This window comes from Talpa europaea (genome assembly GCF_964194135.1).
Source record: "Talpa europaea genome assembly, chromosome: 15".
NCBI lineage: Eukaryota > Metazoa > Chordata > Mammalia > Eulipotyphla > Talpidae > Talpa > Talpa europaea.
Genome location: NC_140083.1, coordinates 82,239,341 through 82,255,828, shown reverse-complemented (window position 1 = coordinate 82,255,828; position 16,488 = coordinate 82,239,341). Strand labels below are relative to the sequence as shown.

General features: G+C 56.3%; 1 protein-coding gene across 3 annotated transcripts; it reads left to right on the top strand.

The window, feature by feature from the left end:
• Positions 1-216: 216 nt before the first annotated feature.
• Positions 217-16,244, top strand: BAZ2A (bromodomain adjacent to zinc finger domain 2A; the record flags this gene model as incomplete). 3 transcript variants are annotated; one of them, XM_084255405.1, is made up of 29 exons in its annotated part: positions 217-476; positions 1,992-2,380; positions 2,471-2,585; positions 3,448-3,633; positions 4,554-4,772; positions 5,234-5,716; positions 5,846-5,906; positions 6,853-6,961; positions 7,132-7,233; positions 7,396-7,603; positions 8,710-8,810; positions 9,115-9,180; positions 9,366-9,596; positions 9,721-9,975; positions 10,327-10,541; positions 10,831-10,905; positions 11,105-11,285; positions 11,376-11,435; positions 11,590-11,734; positions 12,755-13,410; positions 13,516-13,738; positions 13,858-14,013; positions 14,123-14,274; positions 14,434-14,720; positions 14,831-14,963; positions 15,072-15,218; positions 15,526-15,752; positions 15,845-15,988; positions 16,079-16,244. In XM_084255405.1, the coding sequence occupies exons 1-29, from the start codon at positions 341-343 to the stop codon at positions 16,242-16,244; spliced, it is 5,628 nt and encodes a 1,875-aa protein (XP_084111531.1). In that variant the 5' UTR covers positions 217-340. The 3 variants fall into 3 exon arrangements, with proteins under 3 accessions (XP_084111531.1, XP_084111530.1, XP_084111529.1); XM_084255404.1 differs by having other exon boundaries at positions 1,992-2,585; positions 5,234-5,713; XM_084255403.1 differs by having other exon boundaries at positions 1,992-2,585.
• Between the last annotated feature and the right edge of the window lie 244 nt (positions 16,245-16,488).

Here is a 16,488-nt window from a genome sequence, read left to right as displayed (position 1 = left end):
TATGGGCATCTGGCTGTCAGAGGAGGGTCCTGGGCTGGGAGTTAGGATGATGGGGCCAGCACTGGGAGAAGACTCTTCCAGGCTTGTGTTTTGGTTTTTCTCACTAACTCTTTTCACTCTCTTGTTACCCGGCAGTCTTTAAAGGGTTTCGTTTAGTTGTTGCCTAGGTTAGGCGTTCCTCTTCTCTTTTCAACCTCTACCCTTCCCTCTACTTAGGTAGAAAAAGGGTAAGTAAATAGGTGGAGGGGAGGGGGGCATTCCCATGGTAGAAGGTTCCAGGTAATATAACTGCATTTAACCGCCAGTATTTTTTCCCCCCTCTCTCTCCCCTCCTACAGAAATGGAGGCAAACGACCATTTTAACTTTACTGGCCTTCCCCCTGCACCTGCTGCCTCAGGACTGAAACCCTCTCCCTCCTCAGGGGAGGGCCTCTACACTAACGGGTCTCCCATGAACTTCCCCCAGCAAGGGAAAAGTGAGTGTGAGGGCCGCACGGCCTGGGGAGGGACTGGGCACCGTTCCTTTAGCACAGGACAAGATGGGACAAAATTTGGCTCCCTCTGGGCTGCTGTCTCACAACAACTGTCTCTCTGCGCCAGGCGGGGAGGGAGAAAGCACTAAGTAGTCCAGCTGCCGGAGAGAAGCTGTGAAGAACACGTTTTAGAGGTCGATGAAATAAGACTTTAGTCTTGATTTAAGGCAGGAAGGTGTTAGGAAAACATCATGGCTTTTTCGTCTTGGCCTGCTCTTCTCTCAGCCCTGTTCCTGGCTACTGCCAGAGAGAGTCGCGGGCGGCTGCCACCTCCAATAACCAGGTTGTGCCCGTGAGAGCGATAACAGGCTGTTCCTCTGAAAAGTAGTTTTTTAAGGGTTTGGAACTGGGACTAGAACTGGGTGAGGGTTGGGATGTTAGTTTGTGCAGCGGAGAAGAGGGCACATGTTTGAAGTGCCTGTGCCGCCTCATGTCCTTGAAGACAGAAGATAGGGACCGGGAGAGTGGCAGTGCTTGCTCGGTTCCCCGGAAGTATCTGTAATTCCAGGCAGAGGCATTGCTGCCAGGGTTGGGTCCTTTCTGGATTTGGCTTCTCAGTTGCTCTGTAACGTGACTTTGCCAAGTACCTCTCTTGCCTGGGTTTCAGGTACTTGATGCTTGGAAGTAGAAAGAAGTCCAGATGCTTTCCTACTTCTTTGGCAGCAGAAAAACACTGCCGCACTGCTATCTTCCAGAAGGGACTTGCAGATAGAAGCTCCTTATGTCCTGGAGGATGCTCCCCCTACCCCCCAGCTTTCTTAGTATCCTTAGGATCTTTCTATTTGCCTGTCCTCCAGTCCAGAGGTTGCCACTGGGTTGAGAACTACAGTCCGCAGCACTGGTTATGCAGAGGTTTCCCTCCAGCGCCTAGGAGGAGGGGCCGAGTCCAGCCTTCTGAGCTGGGATCTTACGCTGTGGTGACTGCAAAGTCTATTCTTAGCCCAACACAAAGTGCTGGATCTGCATGTGCCAGTGAGGTGGGAGCTGTCCCTTCTGGTTCCGGTGCCACCGTGGGGCCAGACAGGCACTAGGGAAGGAAGGGTTGGGGGTGGGGGGTGGGTCGGAGAATTCAATCACGCTGCTCTGAAGGAAGAATTCCTCTAGGGGAAGGAAGAATTCCTCTAGGGAGCGAGGGTGGGAAAGAAAAGCAAGTCACTGCAGGGAGTCTGCAAGCAACTGCAGTAAAAATATTAGAAGCCCCGCAGCAGCCGCAGCCAGAGGCTGGCCGCTCTTGCAGTCCAGGAGAGCTCCCCGGCCCCTGCACAGCCGCCTTAGCAGTAGTTGCTAAGCCTCTGGGTCTGGTGTTCCCTGGAGACTGAAAAGCTATAAATAGAGCAGAGGGGGAATCCCCTCCCCTTCACCTTCCCTTTTTCTAGTCAGTGCTGGTCCTTCGGTGGAGTTGGTGGAATGACTTGCATACACGTCTGTAACTGACCCTTCTCCCTCCTTCTCTGCCAGGTTTGAATGGGGATGTGAATGTTAACGGCTTATCTACTGTATCTCACACTACTACTTCAGGGATTTTGAATTCTGCTCCCCACTCCTCCAGCACCTCACACCTCCATCACCCCAGCGTGGCCTACGACTGTCTCTGGAACTACTCACAGTACCCATCTGCCAATCCTGGCAGCAACCTCAAGGACCCACCCCTTCTCTCCCAGTTTTCAGGGGGACAGTACCCACTCAACGGCATCCTTGGGGGCAGCCGACAAGCTTCATCCCCAAGCCACAACACTAACCTTCGGGCTGGGAGCCAAGAGTTCTGGGCCAACGGTACCCAGAGTCCCATGGGGCTTAACTTCGACTCACAGGAACTATATGATTCCTTTCCTGACCAGAATTTTGAGGTGATGCCCAATGGACCCCCTAGTTTTTTCACCTCTCCACAGACTTCTCCTATGTTGGGATCCAGCATCCAGACCTTTGCACCCTCCCAGGGGGTAGGCAGTGGTATCCATCCAGATGAGGCATCAGAAAAGGAGCTGACTTCAGTTGTGGCAGAGAATGGCACTGGCTTGGTAGGCAGCCTGGAGCTGGAAGAAGAGCAGCCAGGTATAACTGGGTTCATGAGCTGGGTTGGGAGAGGGTTAAAGGGGCTGTGGGGGCAGTGGCGTTTTGAGGTGAGGAAAACTTGTCTTTCCAGCTCTCTGCAGTCGAGACTGATTTGCATGTTGGTGATTAGCAGAGCCAAGTGGCTGGTGTTTTTGTGGCAGCAACACCAGCTCCGAGTGGGAGTGCAAATTATTTCAAGCTCATGCAGAGCTGCTGGCCTGGAGAGGGCAGGTGGGCGAGCCTGAAACTGCCCCAGACACCCTGCATCAAAAAGGGCTTTTTCCAAAATACAGGAAGGAGTTGGGGCATTATTAGCAGGGAGCACTGAGGCCAGTTTGACTTTGGCAGGGCCAGACTGGTGGCTAAATTGGGTTGAGGCCTAGTGGTGATGGGTGCATGAAGGAAGAAGGGAGAGCATAGCATTGCTTGTCTACTAACAGTTTCCTCTCTGGTGTTGTTAGTACGTAGCACATTGGTACACATGACAGTCCCGCTCATCTTTTCCCTCAAAATAAAAATTAGTTTGCTATTGATTCTACGTATAGGGGTGACTGCCCTGTAAAGCCACCACATTTTTCTCTGTTTCACACCTCCTCCCATTGGATGGATGAAATACCTGAGAACGTGTTGAGTTCTTGTCTCAGACTCTAGTCTTCTATCCCCTTTCTTTTCCTGCTGTAGGATTTTACCGGCACACCTCTGCTCGCTCAGAGTATCTTGGTATGATCGGTCCCCAACACAGAACTGGCGCCCCTAAATGTTGAATGAACATCTCTCTAGCAAAGACTGACTGCCTGTTGTAGCTAAGTGAACCAGTTGAGGACACTGATTTTGCTTTCCACCCTCTCCTGGGGTTTCCTAGAACTGAAGATGTGTGGCTACAATGGTTCTGTCCCTTCCGTGGAATCATTGCACCAAGAAGTCTCAGTCCTGGTCCCTGACCCCACCGTGAGCTGCTTAGATGACCCTTCACATCTCCCTGACCAGCTGGAAGACACACCAATCCTCAGCGAAGTGTCGCTGGAGCCCTTCAATACTCTGGCGCCAGGTGGGCTTGGAGACTGACTTCTTTCAGCCTGTCCTTGCAGAAGCTAGCCAGCGTCTACCACCTAGTGATAGTAAACCAGGGAAAGTATTTGGGAATGTGGGGCCTGGGGGTCTTCAGAAAATGCTGTGGCAGGCCACAGTTTCATGCCACTGGCCTGACGGGGGCCCACTGCACTCTGAGCTGAATTGGTTCATTTCCCGATTCTCTCCTAGTGTTCCTCTTGGCCAAGAGCCTTGGGCTGTAATTATTCACTGAATAGGACTTATTACCACACACTTGGGCTATTTGGATTCTCACTAACTTCGAAAGAAAACATTTGCCAGTGAACAATTACCTTTTACCCCACTGAAATAACAAGAAAGGCCTATTTTATTTTATTTCTTTTGAAGATTTATTTATTTATGCATACAAGAGCTGGGGTACAGGTCAGAGGTGGGGGTGCGGGGGTGAGAGGATTCACCAGAGACAGAGTGGGAAGCAGAATGGGCAGATTGACCGAAGCACACTGTTGAGGGGAGCAGCAGGCCAGACAGGAGAGATCTGCTGCACCAGATGGGTTGCTCCCTGGCCGATTGGAGATCAAAGTCGTGCTGCAGAGGCTGCGGATAGCTTCATAGGTTGCGTCTTAAGTGGTTGTGCCTTAACTGGTTGCCCCACCGTGGAGGCCCGAAAGGCCTATTTTATGATAGATGCTAGAATTTTGTATTGGCCTGTGGGTGGTTAAAGAGCCAGTGCCTTTCCCATCCTTTCCACTTGAAGCTTCTTCAGTGCCTGTAGCCTGGTGACTGCTGTTTCAGGGAGAGGGCGGGAAAGTTTAGAAAGTTTAGATTAGAAAGCACCTTTATGCTATGGGAAATAGAGTGGATGTGTTCAGAGAGTGTTTCTTAAATTTTGCTTTTTGATTTTTCCACCCTTTAAAGAGCCAGTGAGTGGAGGGCTCTACGGTATAGACGACGCGGAGCTGATGGGTGCAGAGGACAAGCTGCCTCTTGAGGACAGCCCTGTGATCTCTGCCCTCGATTGCCCTTCCCTCAATAACACCACCGCCTTTAGTCTCCTGGCAGATGACAGTCAAACGTCAGCCTCTATCTTTGCCAGCCCCACCTCTCCACCTGTCCTTGGGGACACTGTCCTGCAAGGTAAGTCAGGAAAGTTAGAACAAAGAAAGTCCTTGGCCTGGGGAAGGGTGCGAGAACAGGTTCCATATTTAGGGTCTTAGGGCGGGAAATCTGTGCGAGCACCTTGCTGGGAGCCGAGGGGCTGTGGGACGGTGGGAGTAAGAAATGCCTGGGCTGTTACACTCTGGCTTCTTCCCTGTGTCCAGAAGAACTTGTGACATTTGGAGTTTGCAGGAAAAAGGAAGCCAGAGGCTTGACTGACTCCAGGTAAAAGGTACTTCTTCACAACAATGACAGCAGCGGCTCTGCCCTTCAGCCTTCAGAATGGTCAGGGAGGACAGCCAGAGGCCACTTCTCTTTCTCCAACCCTAGGGAAAAGTCCTTGTGACTCTGCTTCACTTAGTCCAGGTTTAACTGAATAGATCCTCTTGTTCTATATGACACAATATTTCCTTTCCCCATCCTGTCCCTTTGGATTCTAGATAACAGCTTTGACCTGAATAACGGTAGTGATGAAGAACAGGAAATGGAGACTCAGACTTCCGACTTCCCACCACCTCTGACCCAGCCAGCCCCTGCCCAGTCATCTATTCAGCTACATCCTGCGGCCTCCCCAGCAGTCTCTCCAGCAGCCTCCCCGGCAGTCTCTCCAGCAGCCTCCCCAGAAATCTCTCCAGAAGTTTCCCCAGCAGTTTCTCCAGCAGCCTCCCCGGACATCTCTGTAGCTGTCTCCCCAGCAGCCTTTCCAGCGGTCTCTCCAAATTCCTCAGCAGCCCTCTTGCCAGTCTCCGCAGAAGTCTCCTTGACGGCCTCCCCGGTGACCTCCCCCAAAGCAACCCCTGCAGGTTCCCCAGCAGCTGTCTTCCCAGCAGTCTCCGCAGCAAAAAAGGATGGCAGCCCCTTTCCTGAAACCACTGCTGGCCTCGAAGAGATCCCTGGAGCAGGAGTCCTTGCTTCTGGTGGTGGTGAGTGCCCCATTCCAGGGAGTTTCTTTCTCTGTGGCACTTAGCCCTTCCCTACCCTGTTGGCCTGCCTATTGCTCAATGTTTGGCTTGAACATTTAACTTGGTGTCCCCTGTCTTCATTCATCCAAGGTGATGTCCTGAGGAGACGTATTGCTACCCCAGAAGAAGTTCGTCTTCCTCTCCAACATGGGTAAATGCTTTGGTTTGTTACATGCGTTGACCTGCACAAGTTTCAGGAGTGTCGGAGGGGAACCCCTCAATCTGAAATGGGGAAGAACAGGCTAGGCAGAACAGGTTCGAGGACAGTTGCGCTTCTCAGATGGGATTTCCAGGCCTGCCTGCCTCTCAGGGTCTGCCTCTCCTCACCAACTCTGTCCTCGTCTGTGACCCCCTCGTCCTGCTCAAGGGGCTGTAGCTATCACCTCTTCAAACCCAGCTGGTGATCCTAGGGCCCGGATCCAGAACAGCTGGCTTGTCCTGTGTGATCAGAAATGTGTCCTGCAATGCATAGCCGTGAAGAGGGGCATGGCTTAGTCCCAGTGAATTGTTGGTTTTTTGTTTGTTTTTAAACAATTTTCTTTGAAGAGGCAAGGACAGTAACAGTACATGACTGGAAGGAACTAGACAGCTGACACCAAGGGCCTTACGGGAATGACTGCGTTGCTGATTTTCCCCGCCCCTGTAGGCTACTCTGAGTTCTGCTTAAAGTTTTGAGAGAAAGAAACATAGGACTTAGTCTTAGAGTAATGCTCAGAACAGTTACTAAAACCTGACCTACTAAGTCCTTTCATGGAGGCAGCAGCAAATTTACTCTTCTGTTTGCCTCCCCCTGCCCTCTCCTGCCTGTCCTCCTCACTGGAAATGCAGCAGTTGTCCCGACTGGCATTAGAGAAGGGATTTCTGACTGCTGTCTCACTGACTTAAAGTGATGGGTCCAACTCCCGGGCCCATTGGGTGTGTGAATCTCAGGCCTGTTTTCTGGCCAGGCATGCATCTCATGCAGAATTTGCATCTGCATGCAGTTCTAGTGGGAGAGTCCTGGGGAAATTCGTTTGCTTACTGGGCATGGCTCCTGGCCGGCTTGAGAGTGGGTAGGGGTGTGACCTGGCGGCAGGGCCCATGTGCTTCTCTGGCAGGTGGCGGAGAGAGGTGCGCATCAAGAAGGGCAGCCACCGCTGGCAGGGGGAGACCTGGTATTATGGCCCCTGTGGGAAGAGAATGAAACAGTTCCCAGAAGTGATCAAGGTAAATGCAGCTTTCATGGACTTGTTTTAGGGACTTGTAGTCTCCTTTCTTGGGTCCAGTGATCACACGCTGGCGTTGTTCTGGTCTAGGGCCGGTGCTGCTTGTGCTGTTGGTGGTCAGCAGCATGGTAGGACCGATGGCATTAATGCCGCTTTGCCTCTTCCTCTTAGTACCTGAGCCGCAACGTGGTGCACAGTGTCCGCCGGGAGCACTTCAGCTTCAGCCCGCGTATGCCTGTTGGAGATTTCTTTGAAGAGAGAGATACACCAGAGGTGCAGCCCCAAGGGTTAAATGTTTTTGTTCCTGAGAAAGGGTTTGTGGATAAGCTGCAGCTTCCTCCTGTGGGGTTTGAAAGTTTGGGGTGTAGAGTAGTTCAGAGGGCCTGCTGCTTGCACTGACTCCTTGCTGTACTGAAGTCTTCCTCCTTGCCCTAGGGCTTGCAGTGGGTCCAGCTCTCCGCAGAGGAGATCCCGTCCAGGATTCAGGCAATCACCGGGAAACGAGGCCGACCTCGAAACACAGAGAAGGCTAAGACCAAGGAAGTCCCCAAAGTGAAACGGGGCCGCGGTCGGCCCCCCAAGGTCAAAATCACTGAAATGAATAAGACAGAAAATCGCCTCCTAAAGAAACTGGAGGCCCAAGGTACAGTGGTGTTTCTTTGGGACTCTGCTTAGTGTCTTAATTATATTTGGGGAACCCGGAGCACAGCTGACACGATGTGGCCAGAAGGAATCTGAATCCCCTTCTCCTTCCTGGGTGGCAGCATCAGGGTCCCGGTGCTTGCTTCTTGGCACTTCTTAAACCGCCGCTTTCCTCCTTGAGTTGCTCTTGCTAGTGGAGCCCTGGGCTGTCCCCAAATGTAATCGTGTAGCCCAGAGGTGAGGGCCGTGTCTTCGTCTTCGTCCCACCGTCTCTCTGTTCCTTATCTTGCTGGTTTTGGTTGTGCACGCGTTACCATCACCACAGAGGTCCAGCGTTCACATCTGAAGCCAGGAGATAACGGTCACTGTTCTAGTGGGATAAGCAGGAGCTGGCCAGTTTCTTCCTGTACATGTTGCGCTTACCCCGATACAGCATAAAGACTTGGAAAAAATTGGGCGTCTTCTCACTCATACTCAGAGCTGCAGCTCTGCCACTTTCTGACTGTCAGACCTGGAGCGAGTCAGACCTTAGCCTATTCGTAGAAGCCTCCAGTGGCTCATCTGCAGCTACTCTCCGTCTCTCACAGAGAGACACACAGAGACGTGGTGGTCCCGTCCCGGGCCAGAACGGAATCGTGCCGTCATCATCAGAAACAGCAAATGTAAAACACTGTTGTTTGCAAAATCACGCTTAGTTTTTCCCCAGGGGAAACATGTCAGTCTTTCCGCGCAGCGAGACATGTAGTGGCTGCGCAGGAGCAGGGGCAGCGTTGGACCCGTCTGTAGCTTGTGCTCTCGGCAGGTGCCCTGGGGGAGAGGCGGGCCACGGGGCTGCTTTGCCATGGTGGCCTCTGAGGCCCCTTCTGCAGCAGCCGGGTCTGTTCCAGGATGATTCTAGGCAGGACAGACGACCCGAGTTCCTCTTGCTGCCCCGGTAGGAGTTCCTCCCTATACCTCCCACCCCGGCGCTGTATTATCTTCACTTAAGAAAAACTTCAGATGCTTCCGGAGCTGCTCGGGGAGACCTTGGCTTTGCGACAGCCGCGCCGCTCTGAGGCCGGGCGTTGACCTGCCTCCTTCCCTTCCTTTTCCTTTCTGCCCTTACAGAAACACTGAATGAGGAGGATAAAGCAAAGATGAGTAAAATCAAGAAGAAGATGAAGCAGAAGGCACAGCGGGGAGAGTGTCCGACTGCTCTCCAGGGGCAGGTGAGAGGCGGCAGCGATGACCGCGCGGGTTAACTTGGCCGATAACCTGCTCCGTCCTTCCTCCCCGCGCCTGCTTGTCCCGGCGTGGCGCACGCCTTCGGGCGCGCTTGGAAATTTTGGGGGTTTGATTTGGAGGAAAAAAAAAAATACTGGGGGCATCTCCAGGATGAGAGTGGATCCGTTGCCAACCCCTCACTCCGTCTCTCGCCTCTCCTCCCCAGCGCCCTTGTCTGTGTTTGAATCCTAGCCCAGGCAGAGATGCTTTCAGAGTTTGAGGAGAAATGACTTCCCTTATGGTTTACAGGCCAGAAACAAGCGGAAACAAGAAAACAAGAGCTTAAAGCAGAAAGAAGCAAAGAAGAAATCCAAGGTAGGTGCATGTACGCGCAGGTGTGACTTCGAGGTCTCCAAACTGCTTTTGCCAGCTGTGTGCGTCGGTCTGTCTTTAGAGTCGTGTTTCTGGGCCCTGAGGTTGGGAGGATGCGGACCGGACCGGGAACGATGGTGACTGGAATCCTCATGATGCTCTTGGTTCCTCTCCCTTGGTGTGGGCAGGCTGAGAAGGAGAAGGTGAAGACAAAGCCGGAAAAATCGAAGGACAAGGTGAAGAAGGAGAAGAAAGAGAAGGTGAGAGTGAAGGAAAAGGAGGAGGCGGCCAAAGCGAAGACAGCCTGTAAAGACAAAACTCTGGCCGCGCAGAGGCGCTTAGAGGAGCGGCAGCGGCAGCAGATGATCTTGGAAGAGATGAAGAAGCCCACGGAGGACATGTGTCTGACTGACCACCAGGTAGCGAGGGGGGAGTGACAGGTCCTGGGTCCTTCGGGGCCACTTGCAAAGACCTTTCTCCTGAAGGAGGACCCGCCTGGCTATCTCGTCTGCTGACAGAACCCCTCGCGCTTTGTTTCTGCAGCCCCTGCCTGAGTTCCCACACATCCCAGGTCTGATCCTTCCCAGTGGGACCTTCTCAGACTGCCTGACCATCGTCGAGTTCCTGCACAGCTTCGGCAAGGTGCTGGGCTTTGACCCTGCCAAAGACGTGCCTAGCCTGGGGGTCCTGCAGGAGGGACTCCTGTGTCAAGGCGATAGCTTGGGCGAAGTGCAAGATCTGCTGGTGCGGCTGCTGAAGGCTGCGCTCTATGACCCGGGCCTGCCCTCCTACTGCCAGGTGAGCTCCCTCCCGGGCAGGCGGGCAAAGCCTGGCACCTCACGCTTCTGTCTCAGCTGTGCTGTCTCCTCACGTGCAATACCCAAAGCCCTGGAAAGTGGTCAGGGCCGGTGGCGGGAGATTGTTTCGTAGGGTGGTTGGTTTTTTTCCCCTTCTGTTTCTTTTTCTTGACTTGCCTCTTCATGTTGTGTTCTTTTTTTTTCACCTTCCTTTCTCTTGTCCTAGCAACTTCCATTCTTTTCTTTTCCTGTCTTCGCCCCATAGTGCCGTCCCACTGTGTTTTCCTCTTCTGGGTTCGCCCAACTTCTTGTCCCTTAGTCCCCTGACTCCATTATGCTCTCCTCCAAACAGTCCTTAAAGATCTTGGGGGAGAAGGTGTCGGAGATCCCACTGACGAGAGACAACGTGTCTGAGATCCTGCGTTGCTTCCTCATGGCATACGGAGTGGAGCCCGCCCTGTGTGACCGCCTGCGCACACAGCCCTTTCAGGCCCAGCCACCCCAGCAGAAGGCTGCTGTCCTGGCCTTCCTGGTCCATGAGCTCAACAGCTCCACCCTCATCATCAAGTGAGGAGCTGGGGTGGGAGTGGTGGTTTTCTGCCTTGCTCCCAGCGGATGAGGGGAGGGGGTAGCTGTCCAGAAGGCCAGTAACGTGTCCTCTGCTAGACTCTGGAGACGCCGGCATGGCTGGGGGCTGAGTCTCACCGCCTTCCCAAGGGAAGACCCTAAGCCTTCCTCTGCCGTTGCTTCAGCTCTAGGCTGAAACTCGGTTCAGCTGCAGCCCTTTCATCCTTGAACCTCCCTTTTGTGTGCGTGTCACTTACACCTCAAAGTCCCGTTCCCTGTTCTCCTGCAGTGAGATCGACAAGACTCTGGAGAGCATGTCCAGCTACCGGAAAAACAAGTGGATTGTTGAAGGCCGGCTCCGGAGGTAGGGGCAGCGCCTGCGCAGGGCAGAGGGACGGAGAGGGGGTCAAACGGCCACTGCTGCTGCCCGAAGCTCCGTGCCTTCACTTCCCCTGGGGCGGGGCTCTTCCCCCGGGCTCAGGACGGCGGGGATCCCAGGTCTTCCTTTCGTGCCAGTGTCACGTTCCTCACCGTCGATTCCCTCGTCTCTTGTCTGTTTCAAGACTGAAAACTGTCTTGGCGAAGCGAACTGGGAGGCCTGAGGTAGAGCTACAAGGGCCAGAGGAAGGCCTGGGGCGGAGGCGCAGCTCTCGCATCATGGAGGAGACCAGCGGCGTGGAGGAGGAGGAGGAGGAGGAGGAGGCCGCCGCCGCCGCCGGCCGCAGGGGCCGCAGGGACGGAGAGGTACCGGGCCCCGGCCAAGGGACGCGGGAGCGGACGCCGGTCTTCTCCCGGGTTTGATCGTGCCCTTTTCCTCCGTGTGCACTTGCCTAGGTGGATGCCGCCGCCTCCAGCATCCCTGAGCTCGAGCGCCAAATAGAAAAACTTAGCAAGGTACTGCTGGCCTCCTGGGAGCCGGCGGCGGGGCGCGGGCCAGAACCTTTGGGCTGGACCCGGAGGGCGGGCGGCCGAGAGCGGCTGTCCTCCCGCCCACCGGAGGGCGCCGCCGCCATCCCTTTAGGTTAATTTGCTTCTCTTGCTCACCCAGCGCCAGCTTTTCTTTCGGAAAAAGCTGCTTCATTCATCCCAAATGCTGCGGGCTGTCTCCTTGGGTCAGGATCGCTACAGACGCCGCTACTGGGTGCTGCCCTGCCTGGCTGGTGTTTTCGTGGAAGGAACAGAGGGGAGCTTCGGTAGGTGTATTGTGGGCGCCAGGATCGCGTCCTTTGTAACAAGTTTAAAAATGCCCTGTGCTCTCCCGGGCCGTGCTGGCTTCCCTCGCGTGAGGAGAACGGGAGCAGCTCGCTGGGGCCGAGCGCAGAGGCCCGCCCGGCCGCTCTGGCGCTCCGATGATTGTGTGTGTGAGACCGAGGAAGTCGTCGTGTGTGCGCGTCATGGGACGGCTGGGAGACTTAAAGTGATTCTGCTTATTCACAGACACTAGCCTGGGGTGCCGCTGCTGCCGTGGGAGACCAGCGTTTCCCAGACACTGTGTTCATAGTATACAGCTCGCTGTTCCAGGGGAATCTAAAAAAGGGGGGGGGTGGCCCTTCCTGGTGGCGCAGGGGGTTAAGTCTCAGCACCATGAAGCTGTCCGCAGCCTCTGCAGCACGAGTTCGATCCCCAGCCAGGGAGCAACCCACATGGCGCAGCAGACCTCTCCTGACTCGCCCGCTGCTCCCCTCAGCAGTGGATTTCAGTCAGCCTGCCTGTTCTGCTCCCCACTCTGTCTCTGGTGAATCCTCTCACCCCCATACCTCTGGCCTACGCCCCAGCACTTGTCTGCATAAATAAATAAAATAAATCTTAATAAAAATAAAAAGGGGGGCCTCCCCAGTGGCGCAGCAGTTGAGCGCTGGGTTGCGAAGCTGCCCGCGGCCTCTGTGGCGCTGGTTCGATCCCCGGCTGCTCCCCGGCCACCGGAGGAGGGTCCCGCATGGCGCGCAGCCCTCTCCTGCCGCCCGCTGCTCCCCTCAGCAGTGTACTTCGGTCCTTCTGCCTGCTCTGCTCCCCGCTCTGGCTCTGGTGAATTCTCTCACCCTCCCGCGCTTCTGACTGTACCCAGTGCATGTATAAATAAATAAATAAATCTTTTTAAAAAAAATAAAAAAGGGAGGGAGGTTACGTCCAAGAGAAAAAGTACGTATCTTGCCTGTACCCCCTTGTTTCCCATATGGATCAGCAGGTCTTAAGCTCTTCATTTCCCTTTACAGTTCCTGAGGCCGTGACAAAGCCAGAACCTGACGTGAAAGCGGCAGCCCACCCGACACCCAGCACAGCCCCTTTCTCTCGGAAGAGGGAGTCGGCTAGTTCCAGCACCTCGGCCAGTTCTCCTGCCCGGGCCCGAGGCCGACCTCGGAAAACTAAACCTGGGTCTTTGCAATCTAGGCACCTTAACCCCCCCGTCAGGGGCCAGGATTCAGAAGAGCCTCAGGCCCAGCCTCAGCTGGAGACTCAGCCTGGCCCTCACCTTCAGGCTCAGCCCCAGCCCCATGCTCAGCCCCAACTGCAGCCTCAGCCCCATAATGGGTTCCTGGAGCCGGAGGGCTCCCCTTTATCTCTGGGTCAGAGCCAGCATGACCTCAGTCAGTCAGCCTTCCTGTCTTGGCTGAGCCAGACGCAGAGCCATGGCTCCTTACTGAGTAGCTCAGTGCTCACCCCTGACAGCAGCCCCGGAAAACTGGACATGGTCCCGTCACAGCCGCCGGAGGAGCCGGAGCCTGACGAGGCAGAATCCAGCCCTGATCTGCAAGCTCCCTGGTTCACCTTCTCAGCCCAGACGCCCTGCAATGCTGTCCCGACACCACCCCCTGCGGTCACAGAAGACCAGACCACGCCCTCCGCCCCCCTGCCTGCCTCTTCCAAGCCAGTACGTGGCCTGCGCTTGATTTCATCTTGCCGCGGGCTTCAGTGGCTGGCCGTGGGTCGTTGCAGTGACCAACCCTCACCCCCCTGGGTCTCGTCTCATTCACAGGTGAACAGACCCAGCGCTGCCAACCCCCGAACTCCCGTGCCTCTCTCTTCTTCTCCCTTGCCGGGGGTGGCACCTAAGAGGCGAGCAGGAGAGTCTGGAGAAACAACACCGAGTTCCACAGGGCCAGGACAGCCAAAGCGAAGAGGAAGACCCCCCAGCAAGTTCTTCAAACAGATGGAGCAGCGTTACCTCACCCAGATGACAGCCCAGCCCGTGCCCCCTGGTGAGGGACTGTGGGGTAGAGTGGGGGTACAGGAGGGGGTAGCTATGGCATCACGTGTGAGCCCTGTGATTGCAGCTGCTTCCCACGCCTTATCCCAGATACACAAATTCTGTTTACAGAGATGCGCTCAGGTTGGTGGTGGATCCGAGATCCTGAGACATTAGAGGCTGTGCTCAAGGCCCTGCATCCCCGAGGCATTCGGGAGAAGGCACTTCACAAGCACCTCAGTAAGCACAGGGATTTCCTACAGGAAGTTTGCCTGCGGCCTTCAACTGGTAAGCTCAGTTCATCCCTTGACCCAGCCTGAGCTGCAAGAGCTGGGGATCGCTGTCCACTTGCTGCTCTGGGCTGCAGGGCCTTCCCCTCTCTCTTCTGTCTTCTCAGATCCCATCTTTGAGCCAAGTCGGCCACCTGCCCTTCAGGAAGAGGCTCTGAGCTGGTCCTCCAGAGAGAAGACATACGAGACAGACCTGGCGGTGCTTCAGTGGGTCGAGGAGCTAGAACAGCGGGTCATCCTGTCTGACCTGCAGATTCGGGTACACTGGGGCTGGCCCTTGGGAAGTTACTGAGGGGAGGGGCGTAACTTCTGGTATCCTGCTAGAAAAATCTTTCTGTGACCCTAAGTGGGTCACCTACATTTCTATGCTTCATTCACTTCCTTTACGGTGCGTTTTATTCCTCTCTCCCACCTGCAGGGCTGGACATGTCCTAGTCCAGACTCCACCCGTGAAGACTTGTCCTACTGTGAGCATCTCCCTGACTCCCAGGAGGAGATCCCCTGGAGAGGGAGAAGCAGGGATGGGCTGGCACCCCAGCGTCAAACGACCAACCCTCTAGACCTGGCCGTGATCCGACTGGCTGCCCTGGAGCAGAATGTGGAGCGGCGGTACCTGCGGGAGCCTCTCTGGCCAGCTCACGAGGTGGTGCTGGAGAAGGCCCTGCTCAGCACGCCCGCGAGTGCCCAGTGCCCTGCGACGGAGATGTGAGTGCCCCTTCGCCACCAGCACCATTCTTGGTCTCTGGGAGAAGGGATCACTCCCTTCTGGGATGGATCCTGCTCCTTTTCCGAAGGTCACCACTTTTTCCCTCCAGATCCTATGAGATCACCCCTCGAATTCGGGCCTGGCGCCAGACGCTGGAGCGGTGCAGGAGCGCAGCCCAGGTGTGCCTGTGCCTGGGCCAGCTGGAGAGGTCCATTGCCTGGGAGAAATCCGTCAACAAAGTGGTAAGAGGCTGCAGAGCTCGGGAAGCCGGAGCCGGGGCTGCGGGGGTGGTGGTCGCCGGCAGGCAGAGGCTCAAGGACTCACGTCGCCTCCTCCTAACCTTGGTCCAGACCTGTCTCGTCTGCCGGAAGGGCGACAACGACGAGTTCCTTCTGCTCTGCGACGGGTGTGACCGTGGCTGCCACATCTACTGCCATCGGCCCAAGATGGAGGCTGTCCCCGAGGGAGACTGGTTCTGTGCTGTGTGTCTGGCCCAAGTAAGGCGCGCTCCTCCCCACCCCTGACGGGGACGAGGGGTTTCGTCCTGCCTCTCGAGCCGCCTGAGCTGCAGAGGCCCCGCTCGGCCCTCAGGCCCCTCGCAAAGAGCGGCGAGGCCTGGGTTCTGCTGCTCCTCGGCGCCTCTCCCCCGTAAAGCGGGGCGACAGCCTTCTCTTTGCCCCGCCTTGGTTGGGTTTCATGAGTCATTTCTCCTGCTGGCTTATGGGTGGAAGCCTCAGTCGCGAGGAGGAGCTGGCGGCGGCGGGAGGGTCTCCCCGGCTGATGTCGCCCCTTCCCGGTTCCCAGCAGGCGGAGGGGGAGTTCACCCAGAAGCCGGGTTGCCCAAAGCGCGGCCAGAAGCGGAGAAGCAGCTGCGCGCTGAGCTTCCCGCAGGGGGACGGCCGCCGGCGCCGGGTCCTGTCCAGGGGCCGAGAGAGCCCCGCGGTGCCCCGGTACTCAGAAGAGAGGCTGTCCCCCTCCAAGCGCCGGCGGCTCTCCATGCGCAGCCACCACAGTGATCTCACCTTTTGCGAGTGAGTGAATTTGGGGGACGGCGGGCGCTCCGGGAAGGGGGCCGCGTGTCTCTGGCTCCCGGGATGCAGCCCCCGCCGTCGTGTCGCGACAGGATCATCTTGATGGAGATGGAGTCCCACGACGCGGCCTGGCCTTTTCTGGAGCCCGTGAACCCGCGTTTGGTGAGCGGCTACCGGCGCATCATCAAAAACCCTATGGATTTTTCCACCATGCGGGAGCGGCTGCTCCGGGGAGGGTAAGTGGATGCCAGCGGCTCCCCGCTCCTTGGCCGGCCCCCCCTGCCCTCCCCACCCCGCCCTCACGGCGCTGCCCCCCCCCCCCCCAGGTACACCAGCTCGGAGGAGTTCGCGGCGGACGCGCTCCTGGTCTTCGACAACTGCCAGACCTTCAACGAAGACGACTCCGAGGTGGGCAAGGCCGGGCACATCATGCGCCGCTTCTTCGAGAGCCGCTGGGAGGAGTTTTATCAGGGAAAACAGGCCAGTCTGTGAGGCCGGGGAGGCGGGTGTCTCCGTGGCGTCTCCCGCCCCCGCCTCTCGATGAGCAAAATAACCTGCCGTCCTCGTCCTCGCCTGCTGACGCCGCCCCGGGCCAGGCGCGGGCCTGGAAAGCCCCATCCCTGGCCCCGGGCGGCGACCCCGTCCTCTCCTCGGCGCCTCGCGGGAGGGGGGCCGAGAGGAGGCCCTTGAGGAGGCCCTTTTGGACTGAAAGCCAAAAAAGTTTTTTCCTTTTGTT